Raw genomic sequence first — 24,152 nt, forward strand, 5'->3', positions numbered from 1 at the left:
TTTTGCAATAGGTTGCGGTTTTTAATATAATTCTTAAAATTACTGAAAATGCAAGACATGTTGGAGGATGCTTGGCCTAAAGAATAAAGTGTTAAGGCAATGTGATTATGGGAGTTGAATAAGGAGGTAGAATACATGATATTTGCTACTGATGTTGAGATAAGAGGTGATGTGAAAGAAATACAAGCAAGGATAAAATTCCTAACTTTTCAGGAACAAATTCTCTGGCAAACTGCAGAATTGGCTTCATTAGATATTTTGAAATGGAAATGGTTAAGAAACCATCTGAAATTATTTGGACTAGCAGATTCTACCTCCTTTCTAGTACATTTAGTTTTTTTTCTCTCCATTTTTTATTAAGTGCAGTTTATTAAGTCCAAATCCAGACAAACCTGGATAAGCTTAAGTATGATTTCGGGAAATGAGTCAGGCTTGAAAACCACAATTTTACATTGTCTTGTTTCTTTAAACCAGGGATGAGAAACTTCCTTACCTTGACAGTTTTGTTGATCTCTAATTATCATCAGCGGTAGCCATCATGGCCAGTGATCATGGGATTGTAGTCCAACACTATCTGGAGGGTCACAGGCTTTCTCATCCCTGCCTTATACCAGAGTTGACCACAGTTAATTTAAAATGGAAGGAAAAGTCTCTGGTTTTCTCCTAGTGGCTGTGCCAAGGAGATGCTAAATGTTCAAAGGCACAAACTAAAGACCTATCTCTACTCATCTGCACCCGGTACAAATATAGACCAGCTTGTTTTACATTCACTTTGGAATGCAAAACAGTTACTTTAAAATTCTTATGAAAGTGACGAGGCTGATTGCATAAGGCACAGCGTGGTTAAGGTTTTCATGAGCTATCTAGCCTTGCTCACAAAATTGTGCCTTAATCCTCCCTGCCTATGTTCCTCAACTGTGCTTTCCAGAGCAGGGAATGGTGATGGTTATGCGATATTATCACAGAGAATGTGGAGAATGTTCATTATGAAAAATCTTTCAATAGTTTATGACGGTGCATCATTTATGAGCCACTTTTCACATTTGAACCTTTATCAGTAGAGACTAGTATGCTAACATGTTACTCCTGGTAGAAAACAGACAGATTTATTGTAGTCACACACAGCAAAAATCCGCCTACAGGAATATGTGCATGAGTGTGCAACATGCGTTAAAGGCCACATAGAGATTTCATTGAACATCTATTACTCATGCAAAATGAAATTCTTTTTGAATGTGACTAATCTGTACTGCGGATGACAAGCAAAATTGAGGGAGATGCTAAATGTCCAAAAATGAAAAGAGTGCTTTATTTTATTGCTGGTGAGAAAACATGGCTTTGGGGCATAAAGAGAAATTACTCGCTTAAAAACAAAACCCAACACCTCACTGAGTGGCCCGTTTGCACAACACCCCAGTTGCACACTTTTCTCTAATACATACAGTAGGTCCACAACTTATGTGGGGGTTACGTTCTGGGGATCATAAAAAGGTAAAACCAAAATTGTGTACAATCAAAACCCATTGGGTTCAATGGCGGATGGGATTCCCAAAGTCATTTCCCCTGGAACCCTGTCCCCTTTTAAATATTTTTGTCGCATGTGCAAAATCTAAATGTACGCAAATTGCAGGCTTACTGTACTAATAATCCAGACTTCCCTAACCTTCTGCCCTCCAGGTGTTTTGAATTACCATCATCCCCCAGGAAGTACAGCTGGTCCAATACATTTGGTGAGCACCAGGTTGGGTTGGGCTGTTATAATGTATTGGCTTACAAATCATGGTTATCTCATTTTCTCAATGGTAATTTAGATATAATTTAAAATGCTGTAAGCATATCATGGGCTCCTGCTGTGCAGAATATATATCTATTACACTTTTAACATGTTCTTCCTCCAAAGAGTGGTTATATATGCTCCCTAGTCAGTTGATCATCATCCATGCAGTTTTAAGGACCAGAGATGCTTCGTCTCATCCCTAGAAAAGTGTTGGCGGCCCTCAGACCATTTCTTGGAAACAATCTTTAAGCAATTTGACATTTTCCCAGGATAAAAATTGATAATGTGTTTCATGAACTCACACTGTATATATGAAGAGCAGAAGTAGTCAATAGCATTTAAAAGAGTGTATCACTTTGAAGGTCAATATGCAGAACACTTAATTTGTGTGTTTCAGGTTTGTGTCTCTAAGTAAGCAGAACGGCTACTTTTCTTGGAATGCTTCTGGCAGGAATACCTGGGCCAGCTTCTTCTGATGTGTGTTTCCTTAATGAGTCCTACTGTGACTTATGGATTATTTAGCTGACACTGTTGCCTCACTGTAGGGTGCTGTGCATCTAAAGGTTTTTAATTCACCATAACAGAAATAATACGTAGTTTTCAAGAAGCTAACCTTTAAAATCCAGCAGTTTAAAGAAAATTGTTGTTCTGTTTGAGAAACAAAAGGTCTTGAGTTGCTATGTTTGTGTTGCAGCTATAATATAAGTGTACTTTTCTTGTTTAAAGGTATAACTGTGTTCTGCAATATTTTTTAACAATTGCCTTGAAAGACCTCCAGAGGATATACAACCAAGGAATATCCCCAGTTCACACCAGTATCTCCAAACATTTAAACATTTAAATTTAGAAAGCGGCTTCTATATCTCAAAGCATTTTTTGTTTTGTTTTGTTCCTAAGGACAGCTTAGTATGGCTGTCATTCAGCTCTGATTAAATTCTAAGTATTTCCCATACCATCTGGTCCATTTCTGTGATGTGACTAATGCATCTGATTTAACACAGGCTCTTAACAAAAGCAGTTTAGGAACATCCTAAACTGCCTCCATTATATCCTCATTGTGCTGTCCGGCAGAGTTTTTTGAGGTGGTGTGGATCCTTTTATAGTTTGGCCCCAAGACTTACAAAGCCTTAACACCTCAGGACCTCAAGGACTGTATTTACCCATATGAACCAACCCAGACCCTGCAATCATCACCCGAGGCCCTTCTTTGTGTGCCTCCTATGGGAGAGGTCCAGGGTGTGGTGAACAGGCCTTTTCTGTGGTGGCTCCCCATTTGTGGAATGCTCTCCCCAGGAAGACTCACCTGGTGCCTTGATTGCATATCTTTAGGAGTCAGGTAAAACCGTTTCTCTAAAACCAAGCCTTGGGCCATTTAAACATTCTAGGGCCTTTTAAATGTGTTTTGTTTTATTATGTATTATGTATTCTCATTTTGTATTTTTATGTTGTGAACTGCCCTGTAATCTTTGGATAAAGGGCATTATGCAAATTAAATAAACGGTAGAAATAATAAATATCCCTTGGCTCATTTTAATGAGGATTAACACTAGGGAAAGGTGATGCTAAACCTGAGTCGAGTGGAGCATAGCCATTTAGGTGCAAGAAGGGGGAGGCATAAGAGGAAGCACATTTATACTCATGTCTGGTTTCACTCTTTCTGTTCTGAGTAGCTTTACATTTTCACTGTTCTTTAGAGAATGGGATATAAATGCAGGTTTTTGATGATACAATACCAACCGATGTGATTTATTGTCTGAAAGGATTTTAATAAGAGTCTTTCATGATGTTACATTGAAAGTTCCTAGAATCCCAGTAGGAATAGCTTACCTGGTCTGAATTGTATAGCACACGTGACTGTCTTTATCCTACCCTGCTATTCACATAACTTCATGGGGGAAGATCAGAGAATTCTTTATTTCCCCTCCTACTCCCAGAGCTTAAGAAGCAAATAGATTGGCAATGCAAGTTTGTCATATTTAATGCTGGTCCCTTTCTGAAGTATTTCGTGTGTTGGCTTGTGCACGATAGTTTCTGGATAACGTTTCTTTGCATCTGAAATATTAATTGAAGATTCTATACTGAGCTGCAATAGCTAGCTTTCTTCAGCAGCGTTTCCTTCCTTGCAATTTGAAAAACAAGATAACAGTGTATACCAATTGGTAGCAGGGATAGAATAAAATCTGAAGAGTGTATCCCCCCCACCAAATAAGGAAACACCCTAGAGCAGGATTGGGGAATTCACGATGCTCTTGATCAGAGTTTCCCAAACTTGGGTCTCCAGCTGGTTTTGCATCATCCCTAACCACTGGTCCTGCTAGCTAGGGATGATGGGAGATGTTATCCAAAAACAGATGGAGACCTAAGTTTGGGAAACCCTGCTCTAGATATGTTGAACTCCAACTCTATCCTGTCCCAGCCATCATAGCCGGTAGTCTGGGATGATGGGAATTGCAGTCCAGCAACATCTGGAGGACCAGATGTTCCCCCATCACTGTTCTAGAGACCTCTAACATCCAGAGAACCCATACACTCATAGTAATTTGAGCATCGCAAACACACAGTTGGGAGCACTTATAACATTCTTATAACATTAAACTGCTTCTCAAGTCCTGCCTGCTACAAATGTAATTGCTGCTTAAAGTACTTACATAAAAACTAAACATTTATAAAAATTTTAATGCGTTTACAGATTTTTTTTTGCATGTATGTTACTATATGCAGTTCCTCTCCTGTTGAAGTCAGCATCAAAAACTCCTGTTGCTCTTTCTAGATGTTCAATAATAAGATCATGAGGCTCTGAACAACAATTGCATGAATCTAGCTTTTGGGGAGATGTTTTACTATTTAGTTGTTGCCAGACCATGCAGCAATTAAAGAGTTGGGGATTTTTTGCAGGCTGTCAAGATGGTTTAGGGCTTATCTGAGGTAAAAAGATGACCGAATTATAAGGCACAAAAATATGCTATCTGGTACTAATTTTGTAGTGGCTACATAATTATATATGGGAAATAGTTTATTGAAGTAGGACTTGGTGCATGCGATTGTACATGGAAGTGAAGGCAATTTGTTTGAAAAGGATTTTAGTAGAGAGTAAAATCCTCCACAACCTAAGTCTCAAAGTAATTCAAGGCTTGATCCTTGAGTAAGAGAAGATTATCTGCAAATACTAAAGAGTCTGTGATGGATTAATCTGGGACATAAACTAACTAACTTGTTGCCTGGAGCCCCTGTAAAATGTATTTGTTTATATATAGCACTTGTACAGCATGCTATAACGTAAAGTTCTCTGAGAGACTTAAAATAAGTAAAAAAATCCAATAATTTAATACAAAGTAAGACATAAAATCAATACACATACAACAAAAACAAAACTCATGGCACCTCCTAAAGTCAAAACACAGATTTTTAAAAAGAAACTCATACATAAGTTGTTTAAAAGACCTGATTGAACCAGGTGCCAAAACCCCATAAAGATGGCATCTGTCGAGAATTCCTTTGACGACTGTTCCATAACTGGGATGCTACTAACAAAAAGGCCTTCTCTGTGATAGCTTACCCACCTGGAGTAGGTCAAACTAATATATATATATTTAAATTCTATTTTGTTTTTGAAAGTTGTAACCACACACAGGATGGCCTTGTGCTTATTTGAATTCTTGGTCTTTGAAAATTTATCTTTTCTTCGCTTCCTTAAAAAGGATATAAAGCTAGAGAAGGTTTAGAAATTTGCCTCTGCCATAAAAAAATATGCCTTGTAGAGTACAGTCATACCTCGGGTTGAATATGCTTCATGTTGAGCGCGTTCGAGTTGTGCTCCGCGGCAACCCGGAAGTAACAGAGCACGTTACTTCCGGGTTTCGCCACTCGTGCATGCGCAGACGCTCAAAATGATGTCATGCGCATGCACAGAAGTGGCAAAATGCGACGTGTGTGCGCGCAGACATGCCGTCGCTAGTTACATTTGCTTCTGGATGCGAACGGGGCTCCGGAACGGATCCCATTCGCACCCCGAGGTACCACTGTAATTCAAATTCTTCTCTCTCTCTCTCTCTCTCTCTCTCTCTCTCTCTGTGTGTGTGTGTGTTGGTTTGAGGAGGGTATTCTACTACCTCTGCCCTCCCAGCCTCACACCAACTACTGCCTGTGGATTGATGCCATTGTCGCCTCTCTCCTTCTGCCTGAGGAATGTGGGAGTGGGTCGGACTGCCAGCCATGTGATCGCCACTGGAGACAGTCACTGGGAAAACCCCAAATGGGACATTCCAACAATATATTTGATCCCTAGTTGGCCCTGTTACATTCAAGTAACGACATCAGACTCAGTCAAGGCCCAGTCATTGCACCAGCTTCAGGCTGCCCCTCACCTTCTGCCTCATCACCATACACAACAGGCCTGTGTTGGTGGCTCCATTCAGCCTCACTGGGAGGGGATCAGGGTTCCCCCACTCAGGTTCAGGAAACGGCATTGTTAGAAATAATTTTTTCTGTGGAGAAAGGCTTACAAGTCAGGTAGAAGAAGAAGAGTTTGGATTTGATATCCCGCCTTTCACTCCCTTTAAGGAGTCTCAAAGCGGCTAACATTCTCCTTTCCCTTCCTCCCCCACAACAAACACTCTGTGAGGTGAGTGGGGCTGAGTGACTTCAAAGAAGTGTGACTGGCCCAAGGTCACCCAGCAGCTGCATGTGGAGGAACGGCGACTCGAACCCGGTTCTCCAGATTACGAGACTACTGCTCTTAACCACTACACCACACTGGCTCTTAGTTAAGGGTGGGGGAAAGATCCTTAATGGCAGAGCATGCTGGAGTGTCGATGGAGATATAAAGTAAGCACTGGAAATGCAAAAGCCCTTGTTTTTATCTGATGCTTCGAGAATTATTTGGCCAGTTCATTGTGTGCATATTCATCGGTGCACCCATTGCTGTACTTCCCATTCCTTGCTGCAGTGTGACCTTAAGTGCTTTCCTGTACAGCCCCATTCATATGCAAAGGTGTTTTCTTATATATTTAAGAATATTGAATGGAAGAAATTGGAGCAGAGGTCTGCAAAAGCATATAAATAATACACCTACAAAAGAACAGTGTGAAGCAGCAAGACAAAACTGATAGTTTTGTAGACAAAGGTAACTTTAGAAATGTCCTATATTTATATCACTTAAGGATGCTGCTGATTATAAGCTACCATCTGGCTTGTTTCACACGGAGTACAAGAATAAAAGAGATGTCATGTCCAGAGCTTTATTGCTATGAAGGAGCATTTGTGAGAGATCGGGATGCTATTCCCGTGCCAAACCTTTTTGGGAGGAGAGGGGAAACGGTATCCTTTGCAGCTCAAACACAATATATATTGTCTATGGATATGCATAGAATTTTTGAAAACCAGAGAACTTTTCAATTGCCCGCTCGTAGACTGATCAGGACTATTACACAAAATATTGCTTCCCAGGTGTTCTGAGGACGCATGCCATGGGATGTTCTCAACATCTCCCTAATAAAATATTTTTTAAAATAGTGTTCTCCCTTCTTTAAAAAACAAATATAAAGAAAACCAGCTCTTCTGAACATGGTTTTCATATCTTCCATTGAATGTTGTGTATTCTAAGCAGATAGACAGACAGATAGATGGGTAGAGATAATTTCTGAATGCATTCTCATATTTGCATATTTCTGGTTGGCATTTTTATTTATTTATTGGTAATAGCCTCAGATTTATTTATTTATTCTTTAATGAGCATTTCTGAAGCCAGTATTGGCAGTTTGATCTCTATATAGTGCTTCACTGGCACAGTCCCCATTGGGGTTGTTTATGTGTGACCTTGGGCAAGTTCCTTAATCTCTCTCTGCCCTAATTCCCCTTATCTGTAAAATGTAGATGATTTTTGCTTTGAAATCCATTAGAAGCAATGTGAGTTGGGGGTGCTTTTTTTTTATATATAATCTGCTTGTTAAAAGTAAGCAGTCGGCTTGTGTAACCAGTCTTTTGACCTGAGAGATCACACTGTAGCTGTACAAATACAAGAAGCTGTTTTATATTGATTCAAACCACTCATTAAAGTGCTGTTTGTGGCTTTACAGGATATTGGGTTAAGATGGGATAGTGGAGTCTACCTGAGTTACTGGTTTAGTGGAAATGCAAAAGATTGAACCTAGAACCTTCTGCTGCATGCAAAATATTGCCCTGCTGGTGAGGTTCAGAGAGTGACAACATAAGAACAGTGACAACAGTTCTCATGACAACATGGGAACAGTGATCTCCTGCTTGTGGAATGCTGTCCTCAAGGAGGCAACTTGATGCCATCTTTATCTAGTTTTAGGTCTGTCTCCCCTTCCGCCCCCTTTGCGTGCTTTTGGTCTTCAGGTGCTAAACGAAAATGTTCACTTCGACCAGGCCTTTGGCTGATTGGCATCCAGTCCGGTTCTTATTTTTACCACATATTTTGTGGTTTTTATATTGCAGTTTTATGTTCTGAACCACCCTGAGATCTATGGATTTAATAACTTAATAAGCAGCAGCAGCAGCAGCAACAACAACAATTAACAACAGTCAATACTTTCCCCTTCAGATTGCTACTGAGTGGGAAAAGAACCAACAACTATGCCTGTCAACAATTGCAATAGGTATCTAGGGCTCCCAGTATCAGGGTAGGGTCTATGTTCAGCTTTGGAGTAGTAAATTCCTCTCAGCCACACTCCCCTAAGAAATAAAAACAAAAGCTTTGCTTTCTTGGTGCCGAATGGGACTGGTAAGGCAGAAGACAGGGAGGCCAACAGTAGATAGAATTCCAATTTCATTCTGCTCTGTCACTGAGCTAGGTTGCTGCCTGAGAAATCTAGAGGTCCTGAAGGCTCCCAACTAAGCTGCTAATTGCTATACGTATTTGGGAGAAGTTATATTTTGTAAAGGTCAGAGTTCATCAGCTGCCATCTTGTTTAAGTTGCGAACAGAAAGATGCAGCATGAGGTAGGCCTACACAGTGAAGCTTTGCTGGAAAATGAGAGCTGTGTCCAGATTGAGGCTTGAAGCTGTTCGCCAGGAAACAGCTCTCCCCACCCCTAGGAATACGGTGTCCTTTTCCGTTCAATTAACGGTGTCACACAGTCTGTAACTAGCCTGCCAAGACTCCCAGCAAGTCTATAGATCACTCACAGGGAGGAATGGTGATTTATTTTTTTGTATAAGAGAAATCTGCAGGTTTTTATAGTTTTGTCAGTCCCAGCCATAGATTGCCACATTTTCTTTCTTTCTTTTCAGAAATAGCTTTGTAATTTGTTCTCATGAGTCACTTCAGTGCAGGAATGTTTAGCGCTGAGGGTTATCTGTATAAAAGAATAATTGACTTCCTGTTGGTGAATAGAAATAGCAGGTAGGTGGTGTGATGAATGGTAGCTGTTTGCCACTGATTTTTTTGGGGGGGGGTATTGCTTTATCTCTGTGATTGGCTTTTTTTTTAAGAGCTTCATCTTCATTCCTGTCCTTCATGAAACCTGAAAGTTGGCATACGGGAGTCTCTAGTAACTCAATGCTATTTCAGCAGTTTCCTTTACTTTGCCAATTAAGTTACTCCTGCATCATGAATTTAAAGATCCATGCCTCATGAAATTGCCAAGACACAGGTATAGACACTACTATGCAGTTTTGAATTCCTGGTCGATAAAGAACAAATGGGCTCTACTATAGGCACCCTTACACTTTCCAAGCTATCATGTGTGTCGTCTTTGGAACTGGGACAGAAAGAGAAAACCTGAGAGTACCGTGGTTTGAAAAGTAAGACAAAATGTTGGTTGAGGAGAAGGAGAGAGAAAACTGAGGGAACTTGAGTTGGCCAGGACTGCTAAGAAAAGTCATTGCAGCAAAGAGGGGGAGAGGAAACAGTAAATAGGCTTTATTTCCTCTCAGGAGAAGAGGGGATGTGACCTAACTGAGCCTACTGTAGCACTTAAAACTCTGTGGTCCTTAATCCTTTCATATACTAAGAAGCAAACATGATTTGTTATGTTTTACTGTTGAAATCTCCCACAGCGACATCCTATTTCCTCATGTGACGTCCAGTTAGTTGCAAGGGCAGCACCCACAGCTTGTGTGAGTGACCATGGCAGTGTACCACGAACCATCAGCTTGTTCCCAGCAAATTGCTTTTAGTCTTAGCATATTTGCTGCTGTCATTGGTGGGGAAACTGATGTAGGGAAGTGCCCTAAATAAACATTGGAAGGTGGGTGGGAGAAAAGCAACAAATCCTCCTAAAATAGATGCTATTTCATAATTTATCCTTCTTGGCACAAATTGCTTTGTCTGTCATCATATCTGTAGCTACTAATAGGATTTGGTTACCGGAACATGTACATGCTCCTTTTGAAATTTATTAAATGGCACTCCAGTTACTCTTTACTCAACACCCTTCACTGTAACTTGCATGTCAGAATGAGGAAAGGATATTCTGGAAATCGAAGGTAGTTTTTCTTATTTCTGTGTGATAATTGTGCAGTGTCCTGAAATGGTGACTATTAATATGCATGCACTCATTGAGACTTACAGTCTTGGGAAAAAGTAATGGTTTAAAAGCTGTGGAGAGTAAGCTCCAAATGTTTTATACCCAGCTAGATAGAAATTGCCAGTGCACAATGTTGGAATTTGCAATTCTTATTATTATAACCAGCAACTTTCCATTTACACATTCAGGTCCAAATGCAACAATGCTGCATCCCCCCCCCCATTCCAAAGCTAGTTTTAGCAAACAATTCTTCCTTCCTTCCTATATACATGAAAATGTAAGGCTGTCATCATGTAGCCCCACTGGAGGAATTATAGTCCTGCATCGCAGCCCTGGATTTGCATGAAGTCACGGTGAGAAAAAGAGAAAGCAGGTTGCAACCGTAGTAGAGGAAAACAATGGTTCTAAACAACACAGAGGTTTGAATAAAGTAGAGATGGAGCAAAACAGAGGGGAAAAATGGGCATGAATTTAGCAAATGAGAGAAATGCAAGAAGCAGAGGCTGTGGGGAAGAGGAGGAGGGAGGGAGGAAAGTTTTGACTTGACTGCCCGACATAACAGCCTGCTGCACTGTGTCCAGCTTCAGAATGACATATAATTTGGAGCTGGATTATTTTCCTAATTCAGATCATCTCATGAAATGGCACATTAGAATTTACTGTTGAAAAGAAGTGAGGTGGGTGCTGATTGAGGTGAAGTCATGTGGATCAAGGCACATACGAGGAGCTACTAATCCACAGTATCAATGGGGTAAATGAGTCCTCAGTATCCCAACCTTTGAGTGGTTCTTTAAAGGCACCTTTTAAAGTCTTTTTCCTGCAGAACAAAAGAGAAAACAATACTCCCCACATGGTTCTCTGGGTTGTAGCCACTGACCTTTGGCCTTCTTAGAATGCAAAACATTTAAATCGCTAATCATACACATTTCTAGTTCATAAATAACACAATACTCAAAAACTATAAAGTTTTAAAAAAATACCTTTTATCTCTTAGACATGCATTTTAACTCATTGACAAGTAAATGTTTTTAAAAAAATCTCGGTAGAGTTATGCTTTCATTGTCAGAATACTGAAAGAATTACTTGCACTTTCAGTTTAGCTCTGCACAAAAATTTAAACCTCGTGTCAAGAAGCAATGTAACACGTTTAAATTAATATAGATTTTCCCATCATGTTTGGAGAAAATGAAAACCAATGGCAGTATAATTGTACCTTCTCTGACAGATCGAAAGAGTTACTGGAATTTCTAAAGGAGACTAAATATGTTATACTCATTTTTAATGATTTGATTCCGGCGGCAGGGGGGGAGATTTATCTTTACAGTCCTCTAACCATTGTGACATCAAAGTAGGAGACTCCCTAATGGAAGCTGATTGTGTGTGTGTGTGTGAGAGAGAAGCCATAGATATAAAGTAGTAGTAGTAGCAGTAGTTGTTACCACCGTCCTTCATCCAAGGATCTCAGGGTGGTTTACAATCTAAAAACACAAAAATGCATAACATAGTAACAAACAAAAGCAATACCCCTCACAGTTTAAAAGATCATTGTTGTTGTTGTTGTTATTTATCTGTATTTGTATCTGTATAGGTACACGGGTGGCGCTGTGGGTAAAACCTCAGCGCCTAGGACTTGCCGATCGCATGGTCGGCGGTTCGAATCCCTGCGGCGGGGTGCGCTCCCGTCGTTCGGTCCCAGCACCTGCCAACCTAGCAGTTCGAAAGCACCTCCGGGTGCAAGAAGATAAATAGGGACCGCTTACCAGCGGGAAGGTAAACGGTGTTCCGTGTGCTGCGCTGGCTCGCCAGATGCAGCTTGTCACGCTGGCCACGTGACCCGGAAGTGTCTGCGGACAGCGCTGGCTCCTGGCCAATAGAGTGAAATGAGCGCACAACCCTAGAGTTGTGGCTCCCGGCCTATGGAGTGAGATGAGCGCGCAACCCTAGAGTCTGGCAAGACTGGCCCGAACGGGCAGGGGTACCTTTACCTATGTTGTTGTTTAGTTGTGTCCGACTCTTCGTGATCCCATGGTCCAGAGCACGCCAGGCACTTCTGTCTTCCACTGCCTCCCGCAGTTTGGTCAAACTCATGTTGGTAGCTTTGAGAACACTGTCCAACCATTAAAAGGCCATAGATGGTTTAATTAGCTAAAGGCCTACAAGAAGAGGAACATTTTCACCTGGCACTGGAATAAGACCATTGTTTCCTGCAATAGCAATGCATCACATGACTTGCCTGGCTATTGCCATAAATGAAACCGGCCTGTCGTACTATGTAGGCTTGTCAAAGGTGTAAGATCTTTGTTTCCAAATGTGTTGACCTGCCCTCTTAACAATTGGGTCAGACCGAGGAAAATAAGCAAATCTGGGAACTTTGTACCAAATTGCAACACCATGTTGGTCGTCCAGCATAATGAAATGAGGATTATGTGCTGTTTTGAGTCTGTGTCCTAACTGAAACCGCCTGCTGTTGCCCCTTCCCAATGAACAGCTACTATCCTGCAGGGAATCTATGTCTAATTCACAACTTTCCTTATTTGAGCTATTGAGCAAATTTATAATTGTTCAAACCTTTAAAATTTATAATTGTTCAAACTTTTTATAATTGTTCAAACCTTTAAAACTATGAATAGAATTAAGGAAACAAGTGTTTGTTTATATAAAAAAAGTTTGAAATAACTGGATGTACTTTAGTTTTAAAATTTTCAGCAATGTTACATGAAGGCACAGTTTCTGAGAACCTGCTTCTTCCATGTGTGCAAAGCAGTTGATTTTAGATTTGGACTATACTACCCGTTTACTTTGTTAAAAGTTGCTAGCAGATCCTAAGGTGCTGCTGATCGCTCAGGAAATTGGATGGTTTCAGTGTGATCCCAGCTGACAAGTGATATAATTACATCTGTGTTACTGGATAATCTCTTTCATCCATTTGTTGCTTCCTAAAAGCTTTTCCCCTTAATTCACTCTCAGGACTCTGCTTTTTATCCCTGAATCATCTGTTTTGGTTTGTCTGTAAGAGTTTGTTGCAGTGATCAGTATCATTTCCTTCTAAAAGCATATTTGTTTTTTTCTCACCATTATTTATTTTTTAAAGTTGAATGCCCTCCAAAACCCCACAGAACTCTCTTCTCTAACCTATTGAATAGGCAGTAGTCTCCCCCTCCCCCCACCGAAAAGATAGGAATCTTTATAGGATCAGAAATACAGTTTGGTCTCTGTAATTACAAACCTGTCATCCTGTATCTGCTTCAGACAAAATCCAAACAAAACAATTATGACTGCAGTAAATTGGTCCTTCAGAACATGCTGTCCATAATTTAGAGGTGATAATAATCTTACTTTAAAACTAGGTGTGGATAATAGTTTCTCTCTGTTGGAATTAATGAAATTTGACATGTTGAAAAGGAGGTAGGTAACGAACATTGAGTCATCTTGTTCTGAGTACTGACCTCTAGCAACAGAAAACTATGATTATTATTTTTTAACAAACACTAAAAAGACAGTGTTGCACTCTTGTTTTCATCAGCTGGTTATGTTGCTGTTTTCTAAAATCAAATTGAGTTAAGAAATTACCATACTTTCTGTTTTTAAGTGTAGACTGATCAGGTTTTTTTTTTTCATTCCGCCTTGCAGCACAAAACCTCCAGATAAAAACCTGGCAAACCAAAGGCTTATATCACCTAATAGACTTTTATAAAAATAACAAACCTTTGTCAACACAAGAAATACAAGACAAACTAGAAGACACCCAAATGCCCTGGTTAAGACAACACCAACTACATGCCCTCTTAAACAACCCAACAGTAAAATCAGCAGCAACTAGGCCCCTGACAACCTTCGAAAACCTCCTCCTAACAACAAAGGGAAACGGTAAAGGGGCGGAATCCGCAATATACAAAATACTACTCCAAAATCCCGCAAATCCCCTAGACGCAATCAAAAAACAATGGGAGAATGACATAGGCTATGAGATTAACCCCACTCAATGGACCAGAATGTGGTCTAAACCCCCCTTTAAATCCACATCAACGAAAAGAAAAGAACTCACACTGAAACTCACCTACAGGTGGTACCTAACACCAAGAAAACTAGCGCTAATACGCCCAGGAACCTCACCAAAATGCTGGAGAGGGTGCACCTCCACAGGCACATACCTCCACATGTGGTGGGAGTGTCCCAAAATCCAACTATTCTGGACAACAGCCATACGAGAAATATGTAAAATAACTAAGCAAGTTAACTAACTATATACTATATATATAAAACTATATATATTAACTATTAACTATAACTAAGCAAGTTAACTAACTAAAATAACTAAGTACCCCAGAATTGGCCCTACTAAACATCTTCCAAGACAACAATGCCCATTTACACCACAAAGAACTCATAACCCACCTACTTTCAGCAGCCAGAAACACCATAACCAGACACTGGAGAGACCTGTCAGGAGTAACCATGGACCAATGGTACCAAATAGTATGGGAAACAGCCCTACTAGAAAAATTAACTAATAAACTGAAACTGACACGGGGACAAACAGAAGAAGACGCCTTCACCCCGGTATGGCTCCCCTTTATCACATACACAGCCCAACAAGACAATGACAATAATCCACCAACAGCATACAAATCAATATGGCTAACCTGATCCAAAACACCCACCCACCCCACTCACACACGAAAACAAAGATCACCACAGCCAATCACAAACAAACAATCACACTCTAGGCCAACCCCAACCTCTCTCACCACCAAAGGAACACAAGTGAACAACACAAGCAATGCTGACACCAAACTCTACATACATTAAGCATAATAGAAACATCGCCAACCGACCCCACCCCATCCATCTTCCCTCCCTCTACCCCCTTCCCCCCTCTTTTTCTTCTCCCCCTAATGCCTCAACAAATGAAACGGATTTGTAAAAATGTTACATGGGGGAAAAAAATATGAGGCATTACACTTACTTCTGTAAAACAAGAAAATCCTTAATAAAATATTTAATAAAATTAACAAAAAAAAGAGTGCTGAAAGTAACTAATATGAACTGTAATATGAGTGCTGAAAGTAACTAATATTTTGGAGTTTCTAGAGAGCATACAAGGACCCTTGTTTTATCTGAATGGCTGAAATACATTTTCTTCAATGACTGAGATTTGGGGATTTATATCCCCAAGTACACAAGATATGGAGCATAAATTTGATGGTGATGTCACACACCAAAGAGTGCTGCTCTCTATAAGTTGCTAGTAAATAAGCCATGAAGAAATTATTTGGCATTAGATGTAGCTGCCAGACCTAAAAGTAGGTCAGTCTTGCAATGAGAGAAATGAAAAGGTTACTCTGGATGACATGATCAGGCAGCACAATAGGAATGGTCACTGCCCATGTGGGCCCAGTCATAGAATTTGAATAATGTGAGCAATTAAGCCAAATAGGCAGTTATTACAGTTAAAATATCAGATAATGATCTCAAGCTTAATATGGCAGATTGGGAGAACTACTCATGCCATTTGAATATCTGGGCTTCATTGGTTCCTGGTGAAAACATAATGGTATAAACACAATCTCTTATGGTGACCCAGATCCCTGACTTGATGTTCCAGGTTGCTCCAGCAGAAATAGAGACAGTACATGAGTTGCCCATCTCTCAAATGCTAAATGGATCCAGAGTTGTCTTCATATGTGCTAACTTCCAGCTAATGGAGAAAAATGCCAAATTGCCGAAGGTCAGCGTGTCCATTTGCCATTGATGAAGCTCAGATCTTCATCAAGATTTCTAAGTTGTGATCTTAGATGTACCCAGCAATTTAAGTGCTTCAAGCACAATCTTTGAGAAACTGGTGTGTAATGCAACTAGGGTTTTCTTTTGAAATTTATAGTTCATAATCAATGGCAAACTTGAACAGCCTCTAATCAACAAAAAAGAGCACTCTTTACTCAGCTAGACCTCAAGGCTCCAAACATTGGGTCATAGCCAACACTGTAGCTCCTCTGCTGTAAGGGAATTCTGTGTGCACAGCAGAACTTCCTCTTCCTCTCCCCGTCCAGCCCCCACATGCCCCCAGAGTCAGCTTCAGAGAGTTGGAACCCCACTAGTACAGCATTGGGTGCAACCCATAAATTCTAGTTCTCATCCACAGGAAAATGGCTGGACTATGAAAGAGACTGAAAATACAGGAAGTCACTTTCTTCAGTTAGTTAAAAGAACGGTCTCTTCTGGATATGAAGTTTACTTGCATTTAATTGGATTGCTTCTGTTTTTATACATCATTTAAAGTCAGGGTTTCATACGTGAGGGAAGAGCACGCATGGCATTCTGCAGTGTGCTGAGAAGTGACCGTTGCTTATTTTCTGACAAGAGGACTTGATATAAGGCTATTGGTTGGTTGGTGTTCAAAATCTGATTAGTCACTGCGGTTTGTTGTTTAAATATTGTCTTGTAGCTTGGTTTTCCTCTTATTGTCTCTGGAGATTCTAAGTGTCAGTGTGTTTATTTGTTTTTGTTTTTGTTTACTGAACTCTGTGTTAGAGGTGTGTATGGGGGAATCCAAAAATGTATATTCATATCTTGAAGGAATTATGTAAGCATTGAGCTACTGCATTGATTTGTTAGATCAAAGGGCCTCTGTGGAATGTTGCTGTTGGGCACTCATAGCCCACGTTTGCCTCAGCACAGATATCCAATAATTGGATTCATATTCATTTCTTCAATCAGTTTTATATGTTACGTGTAGAGAGTCAAGAGGGCCCACACTGTTGTTTCACTGCACCGGTTCTCACGGGAAATGGTGTTGCACACCACCACAATCTTCAAGTGGTACGATATTCTAGGAGTTCCAGCACTTGCCCAGCGTTCATGTTTTCTTTTGGGAATGAGGCACAGCGGAGACTGTGGTGTCTTTATGATATATGGTTTGGTTTTTTTTTACACATACATACAACCTGAGCCTATGATGGAGGGGTTCATAGAAGAGAAGAAGAAGAGTTTGGATTTGATATCCCGCTTTATCACTACCCGAAGGAGTCTCAAAGCGGCTAACATTTTCCTTTCCCTTCCTCCCCCACAACAAACACTCTGTGAGGTGAGTGGGGCTGAGAGACTTCAAAGAAGTGTGACTGGCCCAAGGTCACCCAGCAGCTGCATGTGGAGGAACGGGGACACAAACCCGGTTCACCAGATTACGAGACTACCGCTCTTAACCACTACACCACACTGGCTCCCATAGCATTAACACCCAATAGGGTATTGCTTCTTCCACAGCCACAGTCTTGGATTCAAACAGAAATCGAACATTGCTCTCACATATTGCTCTGATTCTCTCTCCAGCTTGCTGCTTTACTTCTAGATCACATCACTGCCACTCAACTCTGATTCTGGCTTTGTCCTTTTAACTAAACATGAGCTGGGGCAGGGGACCCAACCATTTGCTGTCTCCCACAGAGCCCCTTTCCTTTGTTTTCCTTAATGGCCCATCACCCAGACAATCACTTCAACAGGAAGCTAGCCCAGCTTATATTTCAACACTTGCTGGATGTAGGGGATGGAGGGAAACCCAGGAACTCTCAAAAGAGTCAACATTATCAGTTTCCAAATTCACCCCGTTGTGGGGATTTGAACCGCCAACCTTCCGATCAGCAAACCCAAGAGGGTCAGTGGTTTAGACCACAGTGCCACCTGCGTCCCAGCTCTGTCCCAGCTCCTGCCAACGTAGCAGTTTGAAAGCATGCCAGTGCAAGTAGATAAATAGGTACCGCTGCGGTGGGAAGGTAAACAGTGTTTCCGTGCGCTCTGGCACTCGTCACGGTCCTCCATGCGCCAGTAGCGGTTTAGTCATGCTGGCCACATGACCCGGGAAACTGTCTGTGGACAAACGCTGGCTCCCTTGCCTAAAAGCTAGATGAGCACCGCAACCCCATAGTTGCCTTTGACTGGACTTAACCGTCCAGGGGTCCTTTACCTTTTACCTTTTTACCTGTTTTATAGTGCTCATGCAAACTGAAGGCACTATCCAGTTCCTATCCTGCAAAGAGCTGGAACTTTCAGGTGGTTCATTGATAATGAAGCTGAGTTATGCTGTGTCATGCTATTGGTCTTTCTTACCCAGTACTGCTTGCTCTGTCAACAGGTTTCTAAGGACTCAGCAGATCTTTCACACCACAGCTGGCTTTTAACTTGAAATGCCAGGAATTGAAACCTAGAGCCATTTGTGTGTAAGGCATGTGCCTTATTGTGGTGCTATAAGTTCTTCCTATTGTGTGAATTAATCTTTCTGTGATTGTCCTAAAATGACATGGCTTGGCATGGCTTCAGGAAATGATTAAAGTGAGAAATGGATTGTTTCTAAGCACCATCCTTCTATACAGGGGGAATCATGGTGATTGACCTGTAAAGATTATTTGGGCCCGTAGTATTTTTACAGTTACTCTCGAGAAGTGATAAATACACACATGGTTTCCTTACTTTAGCTGAATAAATATAGATTAATGGTGTAATGATCAATTAAGAATTTATAATCCATCTGCTTCTTGTTAATCTAAAATGAGACGATGCATTCTGGAGATGGGATGTTTGGGGGGTTTGGCTGGTGGTGGGGGAAGTTGTTGCTGTTGTTTTTTGTATTATTATTTTAGATTTTGCTGTGATTGATGTGGAAATTGTTTAGTTTGGTTTTGTATTTTTTATGTTTTATTTATTGTTTATGAGTACTTTTGCTATGTTGTAGTTATGTATTCCTTTTCATTTTGTAAGCTGTCTTGAGCATGGCTTGAACTGTGGAAAGGTGGCATACACAGAAAAGTATGTATGTATGTATGTATGTACCTTCCCAAAACTGAACTCAGTTATTATTTTGCAAAATAATTATATTTATGGAGTTCTACTGTGTCCAAGTATTTTCATGACAAATCCACATATGAAGGCAGAGTCAATTGTGGAAAAAATGTGTGATTGATCCTTCAGCACGGACCGAGAATATGATTATCTTCTGTTTTGCTAGGTTTATTGGTCTGGCGGAAAACACCACTGAGAAGAGTGCTTGACATAACTGGGACAATTTTCGATCGCTATCATGAAGAAAAGCAGGAGTGTGATGACAGTCACCACAGATGGTGTAAGCGTGTGTTTTATATATGTACAGGGGGCTACCTTCACCTAGTTAATTCACATTCCAGTTGACACAGTTGTTTGTATATGCATTACTTTGCCTCCTGTTTAAAAGACTTCTTATTCACAACAGATACAGGCACTTACATTAAGGCATTTCTTTGAGAACATCAGCCAGTCACACACTTCCTGCTGCTTTAAATATATATCAGCAAGAAGTGCCAGTGCCCTTTGTGACACATGATTTATGATTTTGCAGAAAAACAGTATATTGGGCTGCATAGAGAACTGAAAGTTGGCTTGCTCATAGCTGAGATAAAGCTAGATGCATTGGGTGCAGAATTTGCTCCCGCTTAAAAGGAAAATGGGATTGGTACAAAGGTAGGCCCAGTAGCATCATGCAGCATCTTTGGCCTCCATGCCCATTGCTGTGTTGGCACCTTCCCTGAGTCTCCTGTGCCAGCAGGCTTGTACCTACTGCTTTAATTTCCCCCAAAACCTCTAAGGCAAGCATAGGCAAAGTCGGCCTTCCAGATGATTTGGGACTACAACTCCCATCATCCCTGACCACTGGTCCTGTTAGCTAGGGCTGATGGGAGTTATAGTCCCATAAACATCTGGAGGGTCGAGTTTGCCTATGCCTGCTTTAAGGCTATCAATGGCTACTAGCCACGATAACTATATACAGTGGTACCTCGGGTTAAGAACTTAATTCGTTCTGGAGGTCTGTTCTTAACCTGAAACTGTTCTTAACCTGAGGTACCACTTTAGCTAATGGGGCCTCCTGCTGCCGCTGCGCAATTTCAGTTCTCATCCTGAAGCAAAGTTCTTAACCTGAGGTACTATTTCTGGGTTAGCTGAGTCTGTAACCTGAAGCGTCTGTAACCTGAAGCATTTGTAACCCAAGATACCACTGTATTACATTCATTATCACAGGCAGGATGCCTATGAATACCAACTTATGGGGGACATGAGTGGAAGAGTACTGTTGCACTCATGTTCTCTTTGTGGGTGTTGATCTGTTTCAGAAGAGAGCTCTTCTTATGTTCTTAGTGTTGCTCCAGAGAAATGTGGGAACTTCAAACCATATCTCAAAGCTTTCTGGTGCTGATCGCAGTGCTGCTGCTGCTGCCACCACCAGAGACTGGCAATGCTGGAGGGCCCCATCCAGGTCTCTTTGCTGAGTTCTGTCTCAAACCTCAAACATTGAGCATATCTATTTCCTTATGAAAATAAGTTCTTTCCTGGGAGGAAATGGGGGTCACTGGAAGGTGAGATACCTCACCCTGCAAATCCCCCCCCCGACATTCTTAATGTTCAAAAGGTCCACATGAATTTCTCATGCTCTGATGTGCTCTTTTTTCCACATTTGTTCTGGACTAGTTTTAAAGTATGAGGGGTTGGAGAGAAAAATTATTTAACTAGGCTGCTAAATTCCCCTCTCCCCCACTTTACTTTTATGTAGATTGCAACCCTTTAAAAAAGGGAAGTAGCAAAGCTATATAAGGTTATTAGCTACAAGAATGTGCCATGTTAGTGACAAGAAAGAAGCTACTACTCAATATTTTTAGTCAACTATTGACCTTTCCCCAATTGTTTAAACTATTGTGATGGAACTAAGATTGCTTTCAGAAGCTCTTGTATTACCAAATTGGCCCGAATGTAAGCCACAGTCCCCCCCCCCAATTCTGCCAGGGAAAAGTTCAAGTGCAGCTTATATTTGTGACCTTACGCCACCAGCAAAGGTCCCCCCACCCCAGGAGCAGCCCAGGAGAGCGGGGCAATGGCACGCTGCCTGCCCGCTTCTCCCAGGCCTCCCCCGAGCCGTCAGGGTGGGAGGCCGCCAGCAAAGCAGCACAGCTCCCCCCCAGAGAATCGCCAGGAGTGCGGGGCAATGGCGCACAGCCTGCCCGCTGCTCCCAAGCCTCCCCTGAGCCTCTGGAAAGAAGGGGGAAGGGGGGGAGACCGGCAGCAATCAGCCCGGGGATTTTCTTTTTTTTCTCCTCCCCCTTCAATTTTAAAGGTGCGGCATATTTGTGGGTATGGGTTATATTTGGGCCAATATGGTATTCTGGTCTGTTGTTTTGCTTCACAAATTGTGCAGTTGGTCAAGCCTTTTCTTCACTAAGCATGACCTATAACGAGGTTTTTTCTTGGTTACATGGTTAATTTGGAAAGAGCTTACGAACAAGTCTGGGTTTGGATGACACACCAAGTCAAGAGTGGGGAACTTTTCTGGCTCCATTATTAGGATCAGTCTCACAGGCCATATTTAACAGGTAGACAGCCACTGACCTGTCAATTACTCGGTGGCACAATGATGTCAGGTGCTGCTAAAATGAAGGGGTTTATTGTTTTTTAAGCAGGCTCTGTTTTGTCATTGGATAAGCAGGGGTTAAATGCTGCTGCTTTGGTTGTGCACCCCGCTCCCTTCTGGGAACAGGAGCATGCAGTTAACACAGAATTCTACCTTGCCCACCTGATAACCTCATAATTCATATCAGTTAGTGGACAGGTAGGTATGGTTTTGGGAAAACGGACTTATGGGCCAGCTTGGACCTCCTGACATGCCCAAACTGGCCCATGGGCCAAAGGTTCCTCACCTCTGTACTAAGCAAAACCTTGGCTTGGTTCATGGCAACAAAGCAGCAAATAGGACCAGAGGTGTGTGGCAAAGCGACTGCATTCTGCTCTCTGGAAGCCTGCATATCTGTGTGAAGTTAAACTTTGGCTTGGCATGACACATGAATCACGCCATTATGCCCCTTTGAGTTCAGCATGTGTTTAAGTTACCTGTTTAGGCTGATGGGTGAATTGCACCCAACACCATTTTGAACTGACTTTTTACTCATTTACAGCTATTTTGTAATTTCACTGTTGTAGTCACAAGCTGGAAGCCAATCACACAGCTTGCCAAAATATATTAGTGCAGAATTGAATATGCTTATTTATCTGTATCTATACATGTTATCAAAACACACACACATACACACACACACACACACACACTATATGTTAAGAAACTATTTTATATGTTTTTCATGTGAATGAACAGTGTACCTTTCCATTTTGTATTTGTAAGCATTGTTGATATTCTAATTCATGAAATGGAATCCCTGTATAAATAAAATCTCTAATTTAGTTATTTATTTATTTTACAGAATGTGAAAGATTACTTAGAATGCGGCCTGAGCAAGTCTTATAGCGCATCTAGTAACACCCTTGGCATAGATCTCTGGAGAGGAAGAAGATGCTGCTCTGGTAATTTGCAGTTGCCACCACTGTCCCAAAGGCAGAGTGAAAGAGCAAGAACACCAGATAACATTTCTAGACCCACGACTTTGCCCCTACTGAACCTTCCCAGCATTGCCATTACCACTTACCAGGATAGGTAAGTTTCTCGAAGAGAGATTACATCTGGGAAGTTTGTTACGTATTATCTTGAGTTCTTTAGGCCTTTCTTTTGTTAGAAAGACTGTTTCATAACAATAAATGCTCATGTTTCAAAACCGGATTTCCATGGCATGTGCATTTTATAAAAACCATTAAGAGGTGAAGCAGTTTACCACACACTCTTCTGGAATTTTAAACAAAGTTGCTATTTTAGGAAACTTTATTCCTTGATCCTTTGACCATGTTAAGTGTACACCAAGAGCCATGGAATGCTGAAAAGATGAGGGTAAAAGAAAATTGAGGAGTACTGAAGGTGAATTGGCTTTCTAGAGCTTCTAACAGTTTACCTGTATCCCTGAACAGGAGCACTCCTGGGGGCAGATATACTGCAGTATTTTGTTGCAGGTCCTACTTGTTCAATTTAATTTGTAAAATATTTTTCCAGTATAAAGATGCAAAATATATATGCTTGAAATTTTAATGCTAATTTAATTACTGTATTACCGTATTTTGCCTTTATAATATCTTCAAAAATGACAAAACCAATTGTCATTGGTTAGGAAGGATATTATAATCTCAGTGGAGAGGGAAAAAGTGATTCTGCCATCTGTAACAGTCCATATTCTCAAGGAAACTTTATCTGAAAACTTTCCAGAGACTATTAGAATATATTTGAGGGCATGAGTAGAATGTGTATCTTTCAGCAAGATCTACTTAATGAATTCTGTTGGATGTTAGTGATGCCTTGTTCAACAAAAATTCATGGGGGGCGTGAAGCCCTTTCTTTTCACAAATCCCAAATGAATAGCAAAGAAAAGGCATGTGTCTTTTCTTAGGATACCCAATGCATTATGTTTGAACAGCTTGTCTCCTTTTGCCTTTAATCTGTATAGCTTTCTATTACTTTAGAAAGATGAAACATTCTTTGATCTTATTACCTTTGCATACGTTTATTTTAAAAACTTAAAACTTTTCCAACCTGGATATGTTGCAAGATCCCAACACTATTAACGAACAAGTTCAATCTAAAGTATGTTACTTAAAGTCTTAAACAGCTCAGGACTGCAATACCTCAAGGACAGCCTCTCCCCTTATGAACTAACCCAGACCCTGCAACAATCACCTGAGGCCCTTATTCGTGCGCCTCTTTTATGAGACGTTTGGAGGGCGGCAACATAAGAATGAGCTTTTTCTGCCTTGGCTCTACGCTTGTGGGATATTCTTCCCAGGGAGGTTTGGCTGGCACCTTTAGATGACAGGCAGGAAACACCTATCTTCTCCCAGGCCTTTGACTAGTTAAACAATTTATGGCCTCGCTTCATTCATGGGAGTAAGAAGCATCCGTCAGTTACCCTGTCACCCTGAACGATGATGTTATTGCTCTTCCT

At 41.0% G+C, this 24,152-nt stretch overlaps 1 protein-coding gene across 2 annotated transcripts in view; it reads left to right on the forward strand.

Moving 5' to 3' along the window:
- PDE4B (phosphodiesterase 4B) overlaps positions 1–24,152 on the forward strand; it is a 262,363-nt gene that overhangs the window by 16,757 nt on the left and 221,454 nt on the right. The window contains exons 1-3 of one of the 2 annotated variants that reach the window (XM_081011764.1): positions 15,904–15,994; positions 19,265–19,378; positions 22,533–22,762. In XM_081011764.1, the coding sequence (XP_080867890.1) occupies positions 19,337–19,378; positions 22,533–22,762 (272 nt within the window). In that variant the 5' untranslated portion in view covers positions 15,904–15,994; positions 19,265–19,336. Of the gene's footprint in view, positions 1–15,903; positions 15,995–19,264; positions 19,379–22,532; positions 22,763–24,152 lie in introns of those variants that run through there. The other variant, XM_081011763.1, reaches the window with a different exon arrangement.

Source organism: Podarcis pityusensis (assembly GCF_964106645.2).
Source record: "Podarcis pityusensis genome assembly, chromosome: 6".
Classification (NCBI taxonomy): Eukaryota; Metazoa; Chordata; class Lepidosauria; order Squamata; family Lacertidae; genus Podarcis; species Podarcis pityusensis.